The 22865-nt window shown below is 35.2% G+C and overlaps 1 protein-coding gene across 1 annotated transcript in view; it reads left to right on the top strand.

Moving 5' to 3' along the window:
- The window catches only part of CAND1 (cullin associated and neddylation dissociated 1), a 43819-nt gene extending 21213 nt beyond the window's left edge, over window positions 1-22606 (top strand). Inside the window, exons 3-15 of the mRNA XM_061205137.1 lie at window positions 3128-3282; window positions 5440-5563; window positions 6867-7123; window positions 7204-7309; window positions 8565-8710; window positions 11915-12207; window positions 13765-13906; window positions 14267-15760; window positions 16884-16979; window positions 19366-19535; window positions 19614-19778; window positions 20913-21020; window positions 21784-22606. Coding sequence (XP_061061120.1) covers window positions 3128-3282; window positions 5440-5563; window positions 6867-7123; window positions 7204-7309; window positions 8565-8710; window positions 11915-12207; window positions 13765-13906; window positions 14267-15760; window positions 16884-16979; window positions 19366-19535; window positions 19614-19778; window positions 20913-21020; window positions 21784-22008 — 3481 coding nt within the window. The 3' untranslated portion in view covers window positions 22009-22606. The remainder of the gene's footprint in view (window positions 1-3127; window positions 3283-5439; window positions 5564-6866; window positions 7124-7203; window positions 7310-8564; window positions 8711-11914; window positions 12208-13764; window positions 13907-14266; window positions 15761-16883; window positions 16980-19365; window positions 19536-19613; window positions 19779-20912; window positions 21021-21783) is intronic.
- The last annotated feature ends 259 nt before the right edge of the window (window positions 22607-22865 follow it).

Genomic DNA, 22865 nt, shown 5'->3' with positions numbered 1-22865 from the left:
TTTTTTTAAGATTAGTGTATCTTTTTCTATTTCAGTTTTTAATCTGTGTTTGTATTTGTTTATTTTTTGGCTGCGTTGGGTCTTTGTTGCTTCTCACACGGGCTTTCTCTAGTTGAGGCGAGTGGGGCTATTCTTCGTTGCGGTGCACCGGCTTCTTTCTCATTGCGGTGGCTTCCCTTGTTGTGGAGCACTGGCTCTAGGTGTGCGGGCTTCAGTAGTTGTGGCACGCGGGCTCAGTAGCTGTGGCTCATGGGCTCTAGAGCGCAGGCTCAGTGGTTGTGGTGCATGGGTTTAGTTGCTCTGCGGCATGTGGGATCTTCCCGGACCAGGGATCGAACCCGTGTTCCCTGCATTGGCAGGCGGATTCTTAACCACTGTGCCACCAGGGAAGTCCTGTGTTTTAAAATTATGTGTCTTGTAGACAGCAGATGGTTAGGTCTTGCTTTTTTCCTTCTATTCAGTTTCATAATTTCTTCCTGTTGATATGAGTGTTTTAGTCCATTGTTGTTTATTGTAAGTATTGATGTAGTTAGATTTAGGTGTGCCATTTTACTTTTTTTTTTTTCCATTTGTTTCTCTTGTGTGATTTTTTGGGGGGGGTTGTTTTTAATTGTTTTTTTTCATGCCTTCTTTTGGGTTAATCAGATATTTTACAGCAGCAGCTCTCAAAGTTTGATTTGGGGGTCCCTGGGACATCTGTGACCACGAAAGTTCAAAACTGTAATATGAGTAATACTAAGGTGTTATTTACCCTTTGATGCTCATTTTCCCATAAGTATACGGTATAATTTGCTCATTTTCCCGTAAGTACACGGTATAATTTCCACAGGCTACATGACATGTTATATCACAAAAAATTGAATGCAAAAGCAGATGTGAGAATCCAGTTATTTTAAGCTGAAACATTAATTTGCAAAAATGTGAAACAGCTATTTTTCTCATATTTTGTTTTTTGGAAAATACAGTTATTCCTTAAAAATGTTAAATTTATGTTAACATGTACCTTTATTATTGTTACTTTTAATTTTTAACTTGGTAAGCATTGACAGATACATACAGCCCACATAAAGAAAAATTCTTTGGGGTCTTCATTGATTTTCAGAGTGTTAAAAGGGTTCCTGAAACCAGAAGTTGGGAAGTGTCTTGTTTTATAATATTTAATTTTGATTTCGTCTGTTGACTTTTCAGATACATCATCTTTGTGTTATTTTTAAAATTGTCACTCTAGGCTATGGATTATAAATTGCATCTTAAATTTACCAGAGTCTTAAAAGTTAATATTGTACCACTTGATACAAATTATATAAACCTTGAAATAACATTTTTCCATTTACCTTCCTCCTGGCTATGTGCTACTATTGTTTTTTAAATTTGTGTGTGTGTGTGTCCATAATACAGTATTATTGATAGTTGGGAGAAAAAATATATAGTCTCTTAAATGTAGCCTTTTAGGTATACACACATTTACCATTTCTGGTGATCTTTATTCCTTTCTGTAAATCTGAGTTATCATCTGGTTTAATTTTCCTTTAGCCTAAAGAACTTCCCTTGGCAATTTCTGTAGTATAGGTCTGGTTGCCATGTAGTCTCAGCTTTTATCTGAAGTTGTCTTTAATATAAATTTTTATTATTCTTCATTTTTAAAGGGTGATTTCATGGAATATGGAATTCTAGGTAGACACCTTTTGCATCTGTTTTTAGTTCCATCATTAATGCATTCAAGTTGTTTTCTAAAATACAGTTTTAGAGATTTTGTAATTGTTATCTGCAGGAGGTTTAGTCCAACAAAGCTATTTTGCCATTTTAGAAGCTAGAAGTCTTTAAATTCATTTTTGGAGTTCCTTTTATTTTCAATCCCAATTTGTATTGTTTCACATTAGGTCTCTACATATATGCCGTGTCCCTTATTATCATTTCCATCCATTTGGATTGAGCTGTTCATGGATTTCTCCAACTTCTCTGTTTATTTTTCTTCTTTCTTAATTCCCCAAATCATACTGCCTACTACTTTTCTAGTCAAGCAGTCAGCTGTTATTTATTGAGAATCTGTATGTGAAACATTGATCTGAGCATTTATCAAATTAAATTATTTTTATCATGTCACTAATGCTTGAGAAAATGCATTGGCTCCCAATCTTACCATATCACATTTAAATTCATTGGCCTAACTTTAAAGATTCTCCTTAATGTCCCAGGTGTTTACCTTTCCTATTTTGTGTTTCATCTGCCTTTTGCATCAAGCAATTCTTTTGACTTCTCATTTCTTTCAGCATGTATTCTATTCATTCTAGTCTCTCATTTGAAATGCTCTTTTTTTCTAACCATACCCCATAAATACAAGTACCTAAAAACCTGTCTCCGAGGTGCAGTCTCCTGTCTGTAAATAAATACTAACATTGAATTTAGAAGTTTTTTTAATTTTTAAAAATTTTTAAAAATTGTGCAGAGTAGTGAATGCCTGCATAATTTCTAAAGTAGTTATGTGAGTTCCTTACCTCACCAACCAGATGGTACATTTTTGAAGATGGGGGCCATACTTTTTTTATTCAATACAGTCTTGAATACAGTGGCTCCTCAATGAATAGTCATGCACCAAACATTATCTCCGATGTGCTAAATTCTGTGGAAAGGACACAGTGGAAGAAGAGCTTTTCCCAGTTACTTGATGCTTTTAAAATTTAAACAAGAAAATAAAAAGAATATAAATTTTTTGGTTCATGAGTTGGAGTTGGTGATAGATGGTAGGAAGGAAGGGTCACAGTTGGCAAAATGTGATATACTGGATGGAATTTCTATTGCAGGTAAATCATAGGATCCTTGTTAGGAGCAGACTCCTAATTAGCGTTTTTATTATTAAAAGATGTTGTGTGTATTTGAAGGGTTTGGCGGGAGAGGGTGAAAGCATCTTGAGTTTCATGATACTGTGATGAAAGTAAGTGGGAAAAAATTGGAAACTGCAAAGAGCTTATTAAGAATTTTTTAACACTCTTATTCGTATACTATCTATGTTACAGGCATAGCATTTATTTCGTGTTGACAGTTGCTAGGCAGAAAAGTTAATGTTTTCACTCATCTGTTTTTCTGTTTTTATCTAGATTAAAAAAATGTTTTTTCTTCTTTGTTACAGTCTTGGCCCTTTAGTGAGTAAAGTGAAAGAATACCAAGTAGAGACAATTGTAGATACCCTCTGCACTAACATGCTTTCTGATAAAGAGCAACTTCGAGATATTTCGAGTATTGGCCTTAAAACAGTAATTGGAGAACTCCCTCCAGCTTCCAGTGGTAAGCAAGAATGCTTTTTTCTCCTATTTCCCTTTTATAAATGGAGGTATTTCTCCTCCACCTTTTTTTTTTTTTCCTCCTGACCAGGGAGGGAGAGAGGTATCTATCCCTAAAAGATCTTTGTAAGCATCCCTTGGAATAGTGAAGAAAAAAAAGTCCGGAGTCTTATTTTTGCTTAAAAATATTATTTTGATTGAATTTAAGTATCTCTTTGGAATACCAGTTCTGAAGGATTTTTATGTTGGAGCAAGATTTTATATTGTATTAACTGTGACTTGCAGAATAAGTTAAGCCAGCCTATGCAATGAGAGAAAAGATAACCAAAATCATGAGTTATTTCTGATTAGCTTTCTATTTTCAGTGTTAATTTTGCTTTGCTTTAGAATTTATGATGTAAAACTTAGCACCATTAAGACAGCTGTGAAAGAGTTCAGTTTACTAGTATCTTTAATTAAGGCTGAGCCTTTTATAGCTACTTACAATTTTTTTAAAATTTAAAACTACAATTAACGAATTTGTCAAGTAATTAGCTTTTGACCTCTGACAGATGTTTATGTAATGTAAGTTTTAGAATTTGTCTTGACTGCTAAGCTATAGGCTAAAATTGCAGGCTAAAGTTACTGTCTCATCTGCAAATGGGGTGAAATTACTCTCTCTGTTTCATGGAAAGATGTATATTGGTAATAATGTAGTCTTAGTATGTAGTTTTCACTCATTTACTTAATAAATATTTATTATTCTCTATGCTAGGTATCATGCTAGATAGTGCGTGTATATTATTTCACTTTGTCTAAAAATGTCAGTCATATGGGAGGTCTTAATGTAGATTGTTGATAAGGGAACTGAAATTCAGAGATTAATAAGTTAATTCATCCAAAGTTTTGATTACCTGGTTGGATGAAGATTCATACCCATTATCTTTTTTTTTTTTAATTAATTAATTTATTTATTTATTTATTTTTTGGCTGTGTTGGGTCTTCGTTTCTGTGCGAGGGCTTTCTCTAGCTGTGGCAAGCGGGGGCCACTCCTCATCGCGGTGTGCCGGCCTCTCACCATCGCGGCCCCTCCTGTTGCGGAGCACAGGCTCCAGACGCGCAGGCTCAGCAGTCGTGGCTCACGGGCCCAGTTGCTCTGCGGCATGTGGGATCCTCCCAGACCAGGGCCCGAACCCGTGTCCTCTGCATTAGCAGGCAGACTCCCAACCACTGCGCCACCAGGGAAGCCCCCCATTATCTTTTAATCCAAAGGTGATGGGTTTTTTTCACTGTATCATGCCAATGTTACTTTATTTCACCAACTCTGAAGTATGTTATTTATAGTTGTATTAGCTACATTGGTATTTTCCTCATTTTTTCCCTCTCATTGAAACATGTTTGTTTTTAGCTGATTTCTGGCTCTAACAAGAATTCTATTAACCATTCAGATTTTTACTTTCACAGTTTCTTGTTTCCTTTTTTTTCTCTCTGGTCAGTAACAACACAGATCTACTTTAAAATAGTCATAATCTTTATTGATGAGTCTCCTGGAACAACATTTCTACTTTGTTTGGATTGGAAAGGATCTTATTAGGTTACTAGTAAAGAGGACTTAAATAGAGAAAAATGTCATCGCTGCTTTCCAATCTAGAGGTGTAAGCACTACAGTTACTATTAGCTCCATAGCTGGCATTCGTGCCAGTGCACAGAAATAGTTGTCCAGTAGAGTTTACTGAATCGATATTGTTTTCCCTGTGTCATGTACTCCTGCAGTGGGGTCTAATTCTTACTTATGTCTAATAAATTATTTGATTGAAAAACAACCTGTTTTGAAACATATTTTTCGTTTTTAAGACTTTTTTTGATGTGGACCATTTTTAAAGTCTTTATTGAGTTTGTTACAATATTGCTTCTGTTTTAAGTTTTGGTTTTTTGGCCTCGAGGCATGTGGGATCTTAGCTCCCCAACCAGGAATCGAACCCTTGCCACCTGCATTGGAAGGCGAAGTCTTAACCACTGGACCGCCAGGGAAGTCCCTTGAAACATATTTTTCTGACATGGATCTCTTGAGTCAGTTTTAAAATCAAGTTTAGAGTTGCTGAATATTTGCTAACTAGCATGAATATGAGGTGGAATTCAACATACTTGCCTTGAAATCATAATCGGTTTCTTATTCATGCAGGCTCTGCATTAGCTGCTAATGTATGTAAAAAGATTACTGGGCGTCTTACCAGTGCAATAGCAAAGCAGGAAGATGTCTCTGTTCAGCTAGAAGCCTTGGATATTATGGCTGATATGTTGAGCAGGTAAACATGACTATTGTTTATATTACTTATAATACAAATATTTGTGCATTTATTAAGAATGCTTTCTGATAGATATAATAAAACTTGGTCTAAAATTATTCATGTTTAAATTGTGTCTGTTTTATAAATGTGTGTGGTTAGGAGTGAGGGAAGAAAAAAGCTAATTATATTATCATGTAATACTGCATAGCAAGCATATTTCTTGTAGTTTTGTAAAATAATAAAATTTGTGATTTAAATATTTCAGCAGAGTTTTTATATTTTGTTTTACTCTTTGATATTCTTGAATACAATGATCTACTTGGATAAGGAGATGTGCTGGTAGGAGTGGCAAGTTTTCCAGTTAAAATAATGCTGGTATTCTTCAGCAACCATGTTTTTAGAGCATGTGTTGTGAGGGTGGAAGGAACTTGGCTTTATATATTTGTCGCTTTTCTACTTTTCCTCTGGAAGTCAAACTTGGGAAGATAGAGAGAGATCTAAGCAACTCCAAGGGGGAAGTAACCTTAAAAGACCTGTCAGTTTCAGTTTGTCCCTGATTCTTACAATCGTTGTATGTCATCATTATTTGTCTGTTATTTGTGGCTAATTCACTTGAACTTGAAAATAATCAAGTGCCTTCATGTGGTACAAATATATAGTAAAAGTGAAGAGCTATCATCCTAGCACACAAAGAGCTTATACTTTGCTATAGGAGGTAAGAACACAAATGACTATAATTAAGGCAGAATTGGACTAAATATTAACGGAGAGTATAGTGTATTTGGGGGTTTAAAATGGAAGGATCCAAGAAAGTTTGTTATGGAAACAGTGGCGTTTGAATTTAGTTTTGAAAAGTGGGTAGGGCACAGGTGTCTATGCTTAAACATAGAATATATCAGAATATGTAAGTAGTCTTGAGTTGGGAAACATTGTATTCTAATTTTCCAGAATATAGAATGAATAGAAAAGTGGTAGGAGATCATTTTGATACACTGGAGTCTTGTTGAGGAGGGTGAGGAATTTATGCTTAATTTGATAAGTAGTGAAAATTCAGTTAGACGTTTTGTCCTGTGTGTGACTTGATCACTAGCACTATCCTGGCAGGACACAGATGTTTGACTGCTATTGAGTCATTGAACTGCACATGTGAAATGATTTGAAAGAGAGGGTTGGACCAACAAGATCGTTGAAACTTAGTGTGTAGATTTGTAGAGGAAAGACAATAGGGAGAAGGGGTAATCAAGAGATGGTCAGAGGGCAGACATTTCAGTAGTACTTGGACATCTTGTATTTATTTGTTTTCTTTTTATTTTATTTTAAGGCAAGGAGGACTTCTTGTTAATTTCCATCCTTCAATTCTGACCTGTCTGCTCCCCCAGTTGACCAGCCCTAGACTTGCAGTGAGGAAAAGAACCATTATTGCTCTTGGCCATCTGGTTATGAGCTGTGGAAATATAGTTTTTGTTGATCTTATTGAACATCTTTTGTCAGAGTTGTCCAAAAATGATTCCATGTCAACAACAAGAACCTACATACAATGTATTGCTGCTATTAGTAGGCAAGCTGGTCATAGAATAGGTAAGAAATATTTATGTATTGAAAAGTTTTCTTTAAAAAATATTAACAAATGTTTATAAGAACTAATATGCTTTTCTTAGGTGAATACCTTGAGAAGATAATTCCTTTGGTGGTAAAATTTTGTAATGTAGATGACGATGAATTAAGAGAGTACTGCATTCAAGCCTTTGAATCATTTGTGAGAAGGCAAGTTTTTAAGATCTATATTTTTCAAATAAAAATTTTTCTTAAAAATAGAGTAATAATTAAGATCTAGATTAGGTGGGTGAGGAGAAATGGGTTTTACTGACAGCTGGGATTGAGTTTTGGATTTCAAATGCGTTTTAATTAAGTTTTTATTAAACAATAACTGATAACCAATACAGTATTTGAAGTGAATATCATCTTTATTTTAAAATAAAATCCTTACATTTATTTTGAAATGTTTCCTTCTTATTGTTAGGAGTTTTGTTAAAGAACTTGGGAAAGGTATTTATAATTGTCTTTCAGTTTACTTTAATGATGTAGTCTTTATCCTGAGAGAGTACCAGGATAAATTAATTAATCTGGTCAGAATTAATTAATCTGGTCAGAAATTAATCTGGTCAGTAATGTATACTAGTGAATTTCATATCTCTTCAACAGTTTTTGAGATGTGTTACAGCCATTTTGCTAGGGCGGTGATTCTCAGTTTTGGAACCTTGGTTCTAATAATAAAAACTGTATTTATGTACAAGAAGGCCATACTGGCTAAGTAGTGAGATTTGGGGTTTTTTTTTTTTTGCTTTGGCTAGAATTGACAGTGTAGTAGCACAGTGTCTTGAGACTTCACTGTTGTTATTTTCAGTAATTATAAGTAGTTATTTGCCACTCATGGTTTTTGATAAGGAGCTTTTATAGTCATATCAAATTGTTAAAATCAGAAATTGTGGGATTCATTTCTGTCCTTTTAATTGAGAAATACAAATTATTTATTGTTGGGCAGTTATTATATGTTCTGTCTTTTCTCAACATAAAGTTAGAAGACCAAGCCTGGATGAATGTACACTGGCATTTTCACCAATAATCCTAGTTACTGAAGAATACATTTATCTGGGCTTGGTGTTCTAGTCGTGTGTTGAGAAGATGGAGCATATACAGATTTCTCTCTGTATGACCCCACACTAACTACGTCATACCATTTATCATAGGAATCATCTGACTTCAGAGATGTTAAAGTGTGTGTGGGGGGGTGGAGTTCATCTTAAAATTGATTAAATGAGAGTAATTTGAAAAGTAAATCTTTTTTAAAACCTTAAGTCAGTGGGAGGGAAAGATGAAGGATCATTGGTGTTGAGGGCTGGGAACCACTTTACTATGTTAAAGGGAAGGGAAAAAAATTTGGTAATAAAGCAAAATTGGCAGATACTGAATCAAGGAGAAAAGTATGATTATTCAAGGCAGCTTTTGTTTTTTTCTTCAGATGTCCTAAGGAAGTATATCCTCATGTTTCTACCATTATAAATATATGTCTTAAGTATCTTACTTATGATCCAAATTATAATTATGATGATGAAGATGAAGATGAAAATGCCATGGATGCGGATGGTGGTGATGATGATGACCAAGGTATTTCAAATTAAGTAGAAGGAATTTGTTACATTTTCATGAAAGACCCAGTCAGTGTTATAGATGGAGGTGATTCTTACCCAGATTGTACTGTGTTTGTTTGTCTGTTTGTTTATGATAGTGAAAGTGGAAATAACCACAATATTCAACAAGAGCAAATTGGTTAAAAAAATTATGGGGCATCCATGTATTGAACTGCTATGCAACATGTTCAAAATCTTGTTCTTGTTAAAGCAGTTAATAAGTTGAATGAAAAGTGGGTAGCAAAAATTACTCTGTCCCAGTTTTATTTTTTTAAATATGGTGAAAAAGATGTTACTAGTGTTTTTCTCTTAGCAAGCAATTATAAGTGACTTTTGTTCTTTATTTTTCAAATTTTCTACAAAGTGTTTTTGTAAGGAGGGAAATGAATGTTATTTTAAAAATTATACCTATAGATAACATATTCATAGCAGTTTGGTTGGTTTCATACATAGTTACTTTAATGAGAAATCCTAAATATTGTTTGAGGCTCCATTTAACTTTCATGAATAATTTAAGCATTTCTGAGGCTTGTAAGATTGATGTCATTGTGCTGTGATTTGTGGTATTTACTCTGGAAAGGAGTAGCACTTCAAGGACACATGTTTAGTTGTTTCTGCTAGTATTAAAAGAATCATAATAGAAATGTTTAAGTTATTGGGTACATGCATCGGTGGATTTCCTGTTAATTATACTTCTAAGTTTGATTCTTTGAATGAATTTAGGTAATGACTTTGCTCTAAAGTCTGTAATTTCATCCATCTTTTTTTTTTTAAAAAAAGGTGCAAAAAACCTCTCTTAATCCCATTTTAGAGTCAAGCAGATACTGCCCAATTTCTTTTCCACTACAACAGAACTCTTCAAAAGAATGAATGCTCTCCAGCTCCTTTTTTCCCCTTTTCTCTTAAATCCAGTCTTCCAGTGATTGCCAGTGACCTCAAATGTTTGAGTCTGCCTCTTCCTCAGTTCTCAGCAGCATTTCTTTATTTAACTTCCAGGATACCACACCCTCCTATCTTTGTGATTACTCCTTTTCAGTCTCTGTGCTGGTTCCTCTTCATCACCCCGACCACTATACTTTGGAGTATTTCCGGGCTTAGTCCTTGACTTCTCTGTTACGTTCTTATGATCTTGTTGATCTCATCTAGTCTCTTAGCTTTAATATCAATATGCTGAAAAGCCAAATTTTACCTTTATCCCAGACCTTTCCTGTGAATTCCAGGTTCATATATGCAACTGCTTAATTGATTTACTGCTTAGATGTCTAAAATATCTTCTCTCCACCCTTCCCCCACTGCCTGCCCGAACCTGTTTCTTCTTTAGACTTCTCCATCTCAGAATGGCACCTCCATTCTTCTTAGTTTTTCAGGCCAAAAACTTTGGGGTTATACCTGATCACTTCTTTTACACACCCTCCTCATCCAGTCTCCCATCTCAGGGCTTTCCCCTTACTTCATACTCATATCTATCTCCCTTTGCAGCATTTTTATTTTCTTCATTACACCTAATCATTTTCTGATACACTGAAATTATTTTCTACCGTACCAGGTTGTAAGCTTCATGAAGGAAGAGATTTTAATTTTAGTCTTCTTTATCAATTGTTTTATCCCAGTGCCTAGGACAGTGCTTGACACACATTAGACACTCAGTAAATGTGTTATATTAACGAAGGGAAACCTTAGCTTATAATAGGAATATCCTTTGAAAAAAGGAGTAGCATTTTATGTTCCAGATTTTTTGATTGTTGGTTTTTTTAGCGTGGTAAGTACCGATGTTGAATAACAAACCAGGTCCTTCAGCTGCTTTATCAGGTACGTGGATTATACCTAATAAATATCTTTTTATCATAGTGTTATTGTAACTTATAAAACCAACATAATTTTCGTGATTAGGCTATTTAATTTTTTATAACCTTTAAGTATATTTCTGTAAAGTAATTCCTATAGTTGGGTTGCCATTGGAAATTTTTATTTATGTGCTTTAAAATAATCTATTTGGTAGTACCCTATAATTTTTCTTCAAATAGGTATTGGTGAATAAATCAAATGCCTTGGTTTAGCAGTATTTGGTTGGGTTTTACTATAAAGTGCTAAGATGAAATTAAGTAAGCCTTCTGGAGATTGGAAAATTTTCCAAGGCATAGTTGGCTACATTTAGCTGTCACTAAGCTAATTGGAATATAAGCCAAAGAAGTGATGATATCTTTTTTCCCCCACTGAGGAATCATTTCAGGACTATAGTTCTTACATCTAAGAATAACGAAATTATTGTTAGTAATTTTAGACTGTCCTGAGAACTGCTAATATGTAGGCCATCCTCCTGACTTCATGTTACCCAACTGATTCGGCTTGATGGTGTTGGAAATAATTTTCAGAGATTTCACACACACAAAAGTTAGCAAGAATATGTAGGTGAGAGAGTTGTTAATGCTTATGCTTGGAATATTGTTTTAATGTTTAACAGGAGTTTGGAGAAGCTGGTGCTCTGTTATGTGGGCAGAATTTTCTTGTTATAATTGAGAAAGTATAGTTTATTTAAGCTATATTAAGATAATATCTTGAAAGGTTGAGAATATGCATATTTGTTCCTAATAGCCCATCAACAAATTTAGTGAAAAGCCTTGTAGTCACAAAGAAAGCTGATGTCAGGATTCTTTTTCTTCCCTGAAAAATTAGTTTCACAGCATGACCTGGGATTGGTGATCATTCTTTTTATCACATCATCTATACCACAAATCTATTTTATAGTTTATCTTATAAACTCCCCAGTTGTTTGTTTGATTTTCCTGTAGTGTCAAGTGAATCTTTTGAATTGAACTTCTATTCACATTATTTTAAAAGGCTGGGACATTTATGATTTTACAAATATTTATAATCTGAAGAAGTTTCATGTGTTAATAAATGATTTTAAAGAGTTAATAAGCAGCTCATTACCCATAAATAAGAAAATGTTTAACAAATTAAAAACACAATCAGATAATTTTTCTTTAGAGGTTTGTTTATGTGTAAATTTTTATAAGTAAATTCTGCCTCCGATTTAAGTACTAGTTCTTTTTAAACCTATCTATTGCTGTATATCTTAGTGGAAAGTTAGAAAACTATCTTAGTTATGAATATCAGTTCACTTTCTATATTAAACTTTTCTTATGATTAATAGCCTGTTAACATTAAAACTTCTCTTTAGGGAGTGATGATGAATACAGTGACGATGATGACATGAGTTGGAAAGTGAGACGTGCAGCTGCTAAGTGCTTGGATGCTGTAGTTAGCACAAGGCATGAAATGCTTCCAGAATTCTACAAGACCGTCTCTCCTGCACTGATATCCAGATTTAAAGAGCGTGAAGAGAATGTAAAGGCAGATGTTTTTCATGCATACCTTTCTCTTTTGAAGCAAACTCGTCCTGTGCAAAGTTGGCTGTGTGACCCTGATGCAATGGAACAGGGAGAAACACCTTTAACAATGCTTCAGAGTCAGGTCAGTTTAAAAGTGTGTTTTGAAAGTCATGCTAGTAAATGTGATCTTTTAAAGTGGTGTTTTTATATGGAAATATGAGTTCCAGAATAGCTTTAGAGAAACAGTTCTGGGATATGTTTGTATAGTAGTTTATGGATGCTCATATCACATTACTTGTAAATAATTTATTCTGATTGAAGTTTTCTTGATTTTTCCTGGCTAAACAATATTAGCTTTAAGATTCAGTGAAGTAGTCTTCATCTTTGATTAATGGAGAAATCTTAGGGCGGTGGAATTAGACTACTTATGTTCATAGCTTCCTTCCCTCCTAATTAATTTAGCTGTGTGATCTTGGACAAGTTATTTAGACATTTTATTAAGGCTCACTTTTCTCATTTGTAGTAAGGGTTTACTTAGAACTGTCTACCCAAGGTAGAGATGATATGATCTATGTAAACATACAATGAAGCCTGCTACATAGTATTTATATATACCAGCTATTGTTATTGATAAAATACGTATTTTTTTCACTTGAGGACATCTTTGCTAAGATCCTAAATGTTAGCTCTATATAGCCCCCATTTGTTGAATATTTAGTACATGCTAGGTATTTTCCTATCTTATATGCAGTCTCTACAGCAGCCCTATGGGGTACGTATTTGTCCATTTTTGTAGATTACAAAACAGATCTTGAGAGGGACTAAACAACTAAACCAGAGGAGGGGATGTACATGCCATATCTATCTTGTTTTCAAGTAGTAAAAATTTTAAAAGTTTGTGGTGAACTTAAAGGTGAACACTGAAGATTAATTGTAGAAGAAAAAGATAAAATGTATGGAGGACATAAGCAATTGACTAAGTATATGGAAAGCAGATAAAAATCACAGGAAATTTTGATGATGCTGTGGTGAATTAATTAGATAGATGTTTTCTTTTGCCTCTAGTTCTCTCACATCATTGTTCGATATGGTGTCTGTATCCTGGCATCCATAAGATTTATTGGTAAATTGCCTGTTTAGTATTTACTGACTGACATTAGAAAGTTTAGAAGCAGATGTCTTTGAATCTTATTCCTGCCGCTTGTAACTACATTTGAAGTGAGGTTGATTTCATTGTAACAGCCAACAAAAAGCAAACACAAGGACCCATTTAATGGTTTCTTTTCCATAATTTGTCTTTTTCCTTTAACTGCTTGTATGTGCTATTTCAGTTTCAAAAACCATTTATAAATTATGCTCCTAAAGTTTTGGTTGAAAATTATTTTATTGTTTAGATCTCTATTTAGTCTTGTGCCTTTCATAAGTAAAATTAATCAAGGAAGACTTTTGTTGCTCTGTAGAAAGCTAATGATAGCTTTTCTCTGCTCTCTTATTTATCAATATCAAGCTAATATAGTTTCAAGAGAACATATATAGTAGATGCAACAAAGTTTGTATTGTACAAATTGTTGACAGTTGGTGGAATTAGGAATTTGACCAAAAAAATTCTTCCATTTGTCCCCATCCCCTGTAATTTGTGTTAAGTGTACTGAGGAAGTACCAATAGCTGAACCAGCTAATGAGCACTTGATAATTACAGGTTCCCAACATTGTTAAAGCTCTGCACAAACAGATGAAAGAAAAAAGTGTGAAGACCCGACAGTGTTGTTTTAACATGTTAACTGAACTGGTAAATGTATTACCTGGGGCCCTAACACAACACATTCCTGTACTTGTACCAGGTATGAAAGAAGTAGTAAATAACTTTTGGGACTTATTATGGGCTTTATTAAGACTTAGATAAGCTTAAATAATTGTTTCCTTGAAAAGGATAATTTGTGACAACTTTGCACATGGAACTAACTTTTTTACAGTACCATTGAATACCTAAAGTTAAAAGTAAAAAGTTTAAAATCGTACCCTAAAATTTTTTACTTTAATATTTATCATAGCTTGTGGAATTTCAGCTGCTTTAGAGATAATATATAGTGGGAACTTTAGCAATCTTTTAGGAATTAGTTTTAAATTTTAAAACTAGCTTTAAATTCATAAAGGTGCCATGGATAAAAATACTGGATTTTTCTTTTTTGGTTGGGTTTTAGGAATCATTTTCTCACTGAACGATAAATCAAGCTCGTCAAATTTGAAGATTGATGCTTTGTCCTGTCTATATGTAATCCTCTGTAACCACTCTCCTCAAGTCTTCCATCCTCATGTTCAAGCTTTGGTCCCTCCAGTGGTGGCTTGTGTTGGAGATCCATTTTACAAGATTACATCTGAAGCGCTTCTTGTTACTCAACAGCTTGTCAAAGTAATTCGTCCTTTAGATCAGCCTTCCTCGTTTGATGCGACTCCTTACATCAAAGATCTATTTACCTGTACCATTAAGAGGTTAAAAGCAGCTGACATTGATCAGGAAGTCAAGGAAAGGGCTATTTCCTGTATGGGACAAATTATTTGCAACCTTGGAGACAATTTGGGCTCTGACTTGCCTAATACCCTTCAGATTTTTTTGGAGAGACTGAAGAATGAGATTACGCGGTTAACTACAGTGAAGGCGTTGACACTGATTGCTGGGTCGCCTTTGAAGATAGATTTGAGGCCTGTCCTGGGAGAAGGGGTTCCTATCCTTGCTTCATTTCTCAGGAAAAACCAGAGAGCTTTGAAACTGGGTACCCTTTCAGCTCTAGATATTCTAATTAAAAACTATAGTGATAGCCTGACAGCTGCCATGATTGATGCAGTTCTAGATGAGCTCCCACCTCTTATCAGCGAAAGTGATATGCATGTTTCACAGATGGCTATCAGTTTTCTTACCACACTGGCAAAAGTGTATCCCTCCTCCCTTTCAAAGATAAGTGGATCCATTCTCAATGAACTTATTGGACTTGTTAGATCACCTTTATTGCAAGGGGGAGCTCTTAGCGCCATGCTAGACTTTTTCCAAGCTCTGGTTGTCACTGGAACAAATAACCTAGGATACATGGATTTGTTGCGCATGCTGACCGGTCCAGTTTATTCTCAGAGCACAGCTCTTACTCATAAGCAGTCTTATTATTCCATTGCCAAATGTGTAGCTGCTCTTACTCGAGCATGCCCTAAAGAAGGACCAGCTGTAGTGGGTCAGTTTATTCAAGATGTCAAGAACTCAAGGTCTACAGATTCTATTCGCCTCTTAGCTCTACTTTCTCTTGGAGAAGTTGGGCATCATATTGACTTAAGTGGGCAGCTGGAACTAAAATCTGTCATATTAGAAGCCTTCTCATCTCCTAGTGAAGAAGTCAAATCAGCTGCGTCCTATGCATTAGGCAGCATTAGTGTGGGCAACCTTCCTGAATATCTACCATTTGTCTTACAAGAAATAACCAGTCAACCCAAAAGGCAGTATCTACTGCTTCATTCCTTGAAGGAAATTATTAGCTCTGCATCAGTGGTGGGCCTTAAACCATATGTTGAAAACATCTGGGCCTTATTGCTAAAGCACTGTGAGTGTGCAGAAGAAGGAACCAGAAATGTTGTTGCTGAATGTCTAGGCAAACTCACTCTAATTGATCCAGAAACTCTCCTTCCACGGCTTAAGGGGTACTTAATATCAGGTGGGTACCTAGATTTTCTTATCTAAAAAATTTTTGTTTATTAGCAGTTGTTGCCTGGAAAGATGGGCCGAAGTTAAAACATTTCTGTATCTTGTTATATGTAGAACCTATTGCCTTATGTTACGATATGGAGCCATATTCAGATGACACCTTGTTGTTTAAAAGGATAAAGAGAATGTAGTTAGATAATGATTAAATAAATCTGTTGTAGTTTCTAGTGTTTAATGTATTTTAATGTTACTCTTGTCTTAATGTGGGACAGATGTCTCTTGAATTAATATAGCCAGAGGAGCTTGCTAGAATTAATTACAGTACTAAAATTGGTGAACTAACCTGGTTCAAATGAAAGATTCTAGAAGAGTTTTCAGATTACCAGTGTCAACCCCTGTTGTCCAAGGAGAAGGTAATAAAGGCCATTCATTCTTAGAAATTGCTTTCGTTTTTAATAAAAAACTTGACAGTCATACAGGGGTTTAACCAGTTCCCTTTTGTGAGGGATAGATCCTCCACTGCTGGTCTCTCAGGCCGCCTCCTTCCTGGAAGAAATTGTTCCTTTTGAAATCTAATGGGATTATGTTTCATAAGATGAGTAAACTTTGCTTCATTAGTATCCTGGAAGTAATAAGAAATACCCCTCTTGACCAAAGAGAGGTTTTTTTTTGTTTTTTATTATTTTTGGCTGTATTGGGTCTTCGTTGCTGTGCGTGGGCTTTCTCTAGTTGTGGCGAGCGGGGGCTACTCTTCGTTGCAGTGTGCGGGCTTCTCATTGCGGCGGCTTCTCTTGTTGCGGAGCACGGGCTCTAGGCACGTGGGCTTCAGTAGTTGTGGCACATGGGGTCAGTAGCTGTGGCTTGCGGGCTCTAGAGCACAGGCTCAGTAGTTGTGGCGCACGGGCTTGACTGCTCCGCGGCATGTGGGATCTTCCCGGACCAGGGATCGAACCCGTGTCCCCTGCCTTGGCAAGCGGATGCTTAACCACTGCGCCACCAGGGGAGCCCGACCAAAGAGAGTTTTAAGGAATTAAAGACCCTGGTGTTATTTGAAGTGGTTTGAAAATGATAAAGGTGTCCATGGGTTTTAGTTGACTTAAATACCAATAGACTTACAATTTATTTTTAATTAGGCTCATCATATGCCCGAAGCTCAGTGGTTACAGCTGTGAAGTTTACTATTTCTGATCATCCACAGCCTATTGATCCACTATTAAAGAACTGCATAGGTAAGTGGAAATGAAGATGAACATACTGAATAACTAGTTAATAGTTAACTGTCAAAAACCGAATCATTTCAATAGCTAAATATATCACCAAGGAACTAAAATGCTTTTAAGGGTCTGGTAATTCTTTCGTTAAAAAAATAATTTTGCAAATAGCTGAAATTAGTAAATATGCTAGGATGTCTTTAAAGTCAACTACACATTTGATAATCATATTTTGGGAATGACCTAAAGTAAACTAATGGGTAAAGGAAAAAGATATATGATCTATCTGACTAATCTGAAGTTCTTCCCAGTTGTAAATGAATCTCATTTGAGCTTGTGATGGCCCCAGTTCTTCGTTATTACTTGTATCCCTCCAGCTCCCAAGGGGATCTTTGGAGGCTTTTAAATTTAAGGTAGAAATTTAAGACTAAAAAAGATTATTCGTGTGGTAATTAGTTCTACCAACCTAAGAGGAGCTATCCAAGAAAGAAAAGGGCCATCTCTTTCTATGAAGACAAGAATTAGCTTTTAGTGTTATTTTTCATGATTTTATAACTTCCCTGTGTTGTTTTCATCATCAGTTTTCCTAGAGCTTTTAGTAACCAAACTCTCTGGTGTTTTCTTGAGGACAGAAGAATGGGGATACCAGCAGAGAGGATAGAGGGATATGGCAAAGAAGCTTTGCAGTTTCATGCCATTTAAAAAAACACAGTCTAAAAGAAAAGAACTACAGCAAGGGGTTACCAATTCAGAGTAAGGGGGACACGGGGGATAAATGGGTGCCAATGCTGAGACCTAGAATTAATTCAAAGAAAGTCTCTATCAGAAGATTCTTGCCTTTGTTCCCCTCCCCTCTTTTTGCTTTGATATGTTTACTCACATTTTTGTCATTGTACAAGATAACAGCAAAGGAAGAGACCTGTGCCAGATCTTTAGAGACATCTTTCTAGGTTGACAACAGTCAACCAGTGTGCATCGTTGGTATAGTTATTCAGTCAGATGATTATCATTCTGTTTGTTTAAAATCGAAATTCCTAGACCACGTCACCATTTGTCTATCATAATAGCAATACTTTTTGTGCTTTACTGAAAGCAATTCACCATGATAGTAATTCTAAGCAAACAGAGGTGAGGAGGTTTAGTCTGGTACATTTAAATTCTTTTTGAACCCAAGCTACCTCTTAACCTTTTTTGTAGTCAGAACTTTCCTGGGTGGTCAACCTTGAGTTTACCAACCTATGGTGTCTGAAGTATTTTTTTTTCCCTCCCATTTCTTCAAATTGCTGTTGTGATACATTTAAGTCTTCTCATACCTTTTTTCCCCTGTATATTCTAAAAGATTGCTTATGGTAGGGTTGAGATTACATAATGATGAGTAGCTCTGTGTGAATATCACATGTGTACCAGACACTGTGTTCAGTAATGTACGTATAAAATTCTCATTTTATAAACTGGGAAACTGAAGCTCTTGCCTACAGTAACTTGCCAGAAGTCGGTCATACAGTTGACAAGTGAAGCAGTGTGGATCACCGTCTGTATGACTCCAAAAATCTTTGCACTATAATTTCTTTCCCCCGTGTGGAAGAACAACCAGACTTATATCTGTGTTTAAAGTGGCTAGGTGCTTTCTTTAGCTTTTTGTCCTATGGTAGGTTTCAGTTTCCTCCTTTTTGTATTCTTAGACCTCTTACCTATTTCTTGTTAAAGATAAAAATAGGCTTTTGGAGGCACATTTCTCCGTCATCTGATAGATTGTATACTTGTTAACAGTATTCCATCTTTATCAAGCAGTGGATCTGTCTCCACCTTGCTTATCTTTTGAACTCAGGTTTTTAAATTTCACTTTTGGAATTTAAAATTTAAAGTAAATATAATGTAAACTTCATCTGAGCATAAATTTATTTGACTTGTCCACAGCTGTATCCCCACTGCTTCATGCCATAAATGCTCAATAAATGTTTTTTGAATGAGTGAAAAAAAGAAAATTCCACTTTTGTTGGTGCTTTTTTAGTGCGAGTACTAATTTTGAATTTTAAGGAGAATCATTCAAGTTACTAGTTCTTGTGGTTGCTGGCTCCATCACTTTTCTATGTCACCCACCTGTTAAATCAACTATCTGTAAAAGTAATGGGGAGCTTTTGGGGCTCTCACTCCTTACCTTTTGCATTTAAAGGTGCTGAGAATAGGTTTATCAATTAAGTCCACTCACATTCAGACGTTAATAGTTTACCTGTTGTCAAAAGAAATTATATAGCTCACTTAGGATTTCATCATATTCCATGACCCACATTGAAGAAATAACAATAATACCAACAATAATAAACTATCAATTTAGGAAAATAATATAATGCATATTTTATTTTAAGCTTACCATAACTGTGTTGCTTCTCTTTCAATTTTTCAGGTGATTTCCTAAAAACGTTGGAAGACCCAGATTTGAATGTAAGAAGAGTGGCCTTGGTCACATTCAACTCAGCAGCACATAATAAGCCATCATTAATAAGGGATCTTCTAGATACTGTTCTTCCACATCTTTATAATGAAACAAAAGTTAGAAAGGAGCTTATAAGAGAGGTAAGTTAGATTGCACTGTTTACCTAAGCTTGTCTTTTACTTTCTAGTATATCTACGTATCCTGTTTTATTTCAACAGGTAGAAATGGGTCCATTTAAGCATACAGTTGATGACGGCCTGGATATTAGAAAGGCAGCTTTTGAGTGTATGTACACACTTCTAGACAGTTGTCTGGATAGACTTGATATCTTTGAATTTCTAAATCACGTTGAAGATGGTTTGAAGGACCATTATGATATTAAGGTAAGATGTTTGTGCCTGTTTATAGAATGTTTTAGAAGAAGACTTTACTAGTGACTTTCACCTTTGTAATTTACTCTTGTTATTAAGTGAGAAAGATTGGTTTGCTTGTCATGATTTTAGTGTGTTATAAACTAATATGCAAAAGTAATAGCGTTGCAATGTGACATCAGTTGACAAACAGGAAAAATCCAGAAACCTTTTCATTGGAGGAGGAAGTCAATATCAAGAGTTTTGTTAAAGGATAAGAGGAAGAACTGTTTTCAGATACACAAAGCAATCTGTAGAAGCAACCATAGAGAAATTATACTGCTTCTTAGGTTTAGAGCATGAACTTCGTTCATAACTGCTTTTTGTTTTCCTATTTGCTTAAGTCCGTTTAAAATGTGAACTATAAAAGGGTGATTTGAAAAATCTTTTTCTTCTACTCAGGACCTTTGGTCAAGCAGGGCAAAAGTGGTAGTTGAGCAGTAATTCATCCATACTATCAGAACTCCAACTTTCATGTTTCCATAATGTAATATGGAATAACCTGACCCCTCCGGAACTCAATGAACAGAGACCTGAAAGAATAGGATCCTTTTATTTCTACAGTTTATGGTCTAAGAGAAAAGATTATGGGTTACTGGACTTTATATGGATTAATCTGAATAAGCAGGCTTTTTGTTTTGTTTTTTTTAGTGAAATTTGCAAAGACAGTAGAAACTTCTTATAAAGCTTTTCTTCTAGTTCAATTATTTTCTTATTCACTGATTGTTCCATCTGGTGCACATGAGCTTTTTAAAAAATACTGAGTCTGTGGCCCTATCCCGATGAGTGAAGTAAAAATAGATGTATTTGTAAAGCTCCCCAGCTGTAATGTGCGGTCAAGATTGAGAAGCACTTTTTTAGTTCTGTACTCTAGGACCGTGACCATCTATCAATCATGATGATAGATAAGGTAACTCTAGTACTTGTAGGTAAAATTCCTTAGACAAGATTTGACGCAATTCTGTGTGATTCCAATGGCAGATTACATTAAAATGAAACTTAATGGCACAGGTTAGTCATTTTCCTTTCAAAAGCTTTGTCAGAATTTGGGATTTGTCTTTAGAAAATAATGCAAAATCTAAATTTTGTCTCTTTTATTCATAATAGATGCTAACATTTTTAATGTTGGTGAGACTCTCTACCCTTTGTCCAAGTGCAGTACTGCAGAGGTTGGACCGACTTGTTGAGCCATTACGTGCTACATGTACAACTAAGGTAATATTGATGTCATTGATTTAGGCCAGACTTAGTATGTTCAGGATCCCTAGTTGATTCTATACTGTGGTTTTCCAAATTTAACTATGCTAGCACCCTTATGTAGCAGTTTGTTTCAAAAGTTAACTTATTATTCCTATTCCTCACTTCCTTCAAATGTGGATGTTTTAGAAAGCTTAGCACTGTTAAATGCTATTCTTAAAAGTTTGTTAAAACAATCTGACACATATTTTTAAAGTACTGATATGGGTTAAAGTGTGATAGGGCCACAAAGGAGGAGGGAATGTTTAATTCTGGTGGAGGAGGGGGTGGGGGGGGGTCACAGAAGGCTTCATATGCACATGACAGCATTTAAAATGCACCTTGAGAAGTCAGGATCGTTTTAGGTCCAGAAGGTGAAACAGGACTTTCCATACAAAAATAATTATATGAATTAAGGCACAGAGATGTCAGTACATGACATGTTTGAAGAATAATGAATAAACAAGGTAGCTAGAGGGGTAGTTTCTTGATGGAGGACAAAGTAGGACTTGCTAATAAGCAGATCCCACTCTTGGTTTTTATAATGGGCCTTGTATAGACTATTCCCTTAAAATGAGATACATAGCTACTACTAAAAAGTTTCAGAGCAACTCTGCTTGAAGAATAATGTGCCTTTTGGATCTATGAAAGAGTAGCTTTGCTTTATTTATATGTGCTTAAGTTTTGTTTGTATAAGAACTGCCTTTTATAGCATGTAATATAAATTTACTCATTGTTACAGGTAAAAGCAAACTCAGTAAAGCAGGAGTTTGAAAAGCAAGATGAACTAAAGCGATCTGCCATGAGAGCAGTAGCAGCACTGCTAACCATTCCAGAAGCAGAGAAGAGTCCACTGATGAGTGAATTCCAGTCACAGATCAGCTCTAACCCTGAGCTGGCAGCCATCTTTGAAAGTATCCAAAAAGATTCATCATCCACTAACTTGGAATCAATGGACACTAGTTAGATGTTGGTTCAACCTGGGGACCATTACATTGACCATATGATGCACTGAATTGACAGGTTAATCATAAGACATGGAAAGAGAAGTAAAGCTTCAAAATGTTCCACTTTTTTTTTTTCCTTCATGGAGACAGTTTGACTTTCTTCCATTGTTGTTTTTGTAGCATTTATTTCAGAAATAACATATTTCCATAATCCAGAGGTTGTAAAACCACTAATGTTTTAGTGGTTAGGGCAACATTTAAAATGACATCTAAAAGTTAGGATTGATGGAGATAGGGTCCAGTATCTATTTACCCTGTAATGTTTAGGATTAAAATGTTAAAATTCTGTGACCATGAATTTTCTTTCTTTTATAAATTTTCTCTTATTTAAAAATCAAAAATTCTGCAAGACAAAAACCATGTTTCTTTTTCTTGTATAACTTTTTGTTTCAGCAACACAAATTGATTTTTAGCTGGCAGACAAGAATATCTGTGTAAGATTTGTTACATTTCGGAGGGGTTGGCAGTTTAAAAGAGATAATAAGATATCATTTTTTTAGGTATGGGGATTAACAGTATCCCTGTTGCGCACACTAATTTTGCATGAGCAAGTTTACAAATATGTATTGTCTGTAAAGCAGCATGTGCAGATTATTCATAATACAAAAGTAAAAATAAGTATTATTGTATTAGTGCAATTTTCAGATATTTATTTTTGCACAGAAAACATATCTGGAGAGAAAGAGAGGAGTAAATTTTTGAAACTTTGGTTTTCTTAATGCCAGTGTGAATTTGCAGATGTTTTCAGCAAATCAAGTCATAATAACAATTCATTCACCACTTCTTTTTCTATTATAAATTTTCGTATACATTTAAA

The sequence above is a fragment of the Eubalaena glacialis genome, chromosome 11 (genome assembly GCF_028564815.1).
Source record: "Eubalaena glacialis isolate mEubGla1 chromosome 11, mEubGla1.1.hap2.+ XY, whole genome shotgun sequence".
Lineage (NCBI taxonomy): Eukaryota > Metazoa > Chordata > Mammalia > Artiodactyla > Balaenidae > Eubalaena > Eubalaena glacialis.
Note: the sequence above shows the minus strand (reverse complement) of the source record. Positions and strands in the feature narration are given on the sequence as shown.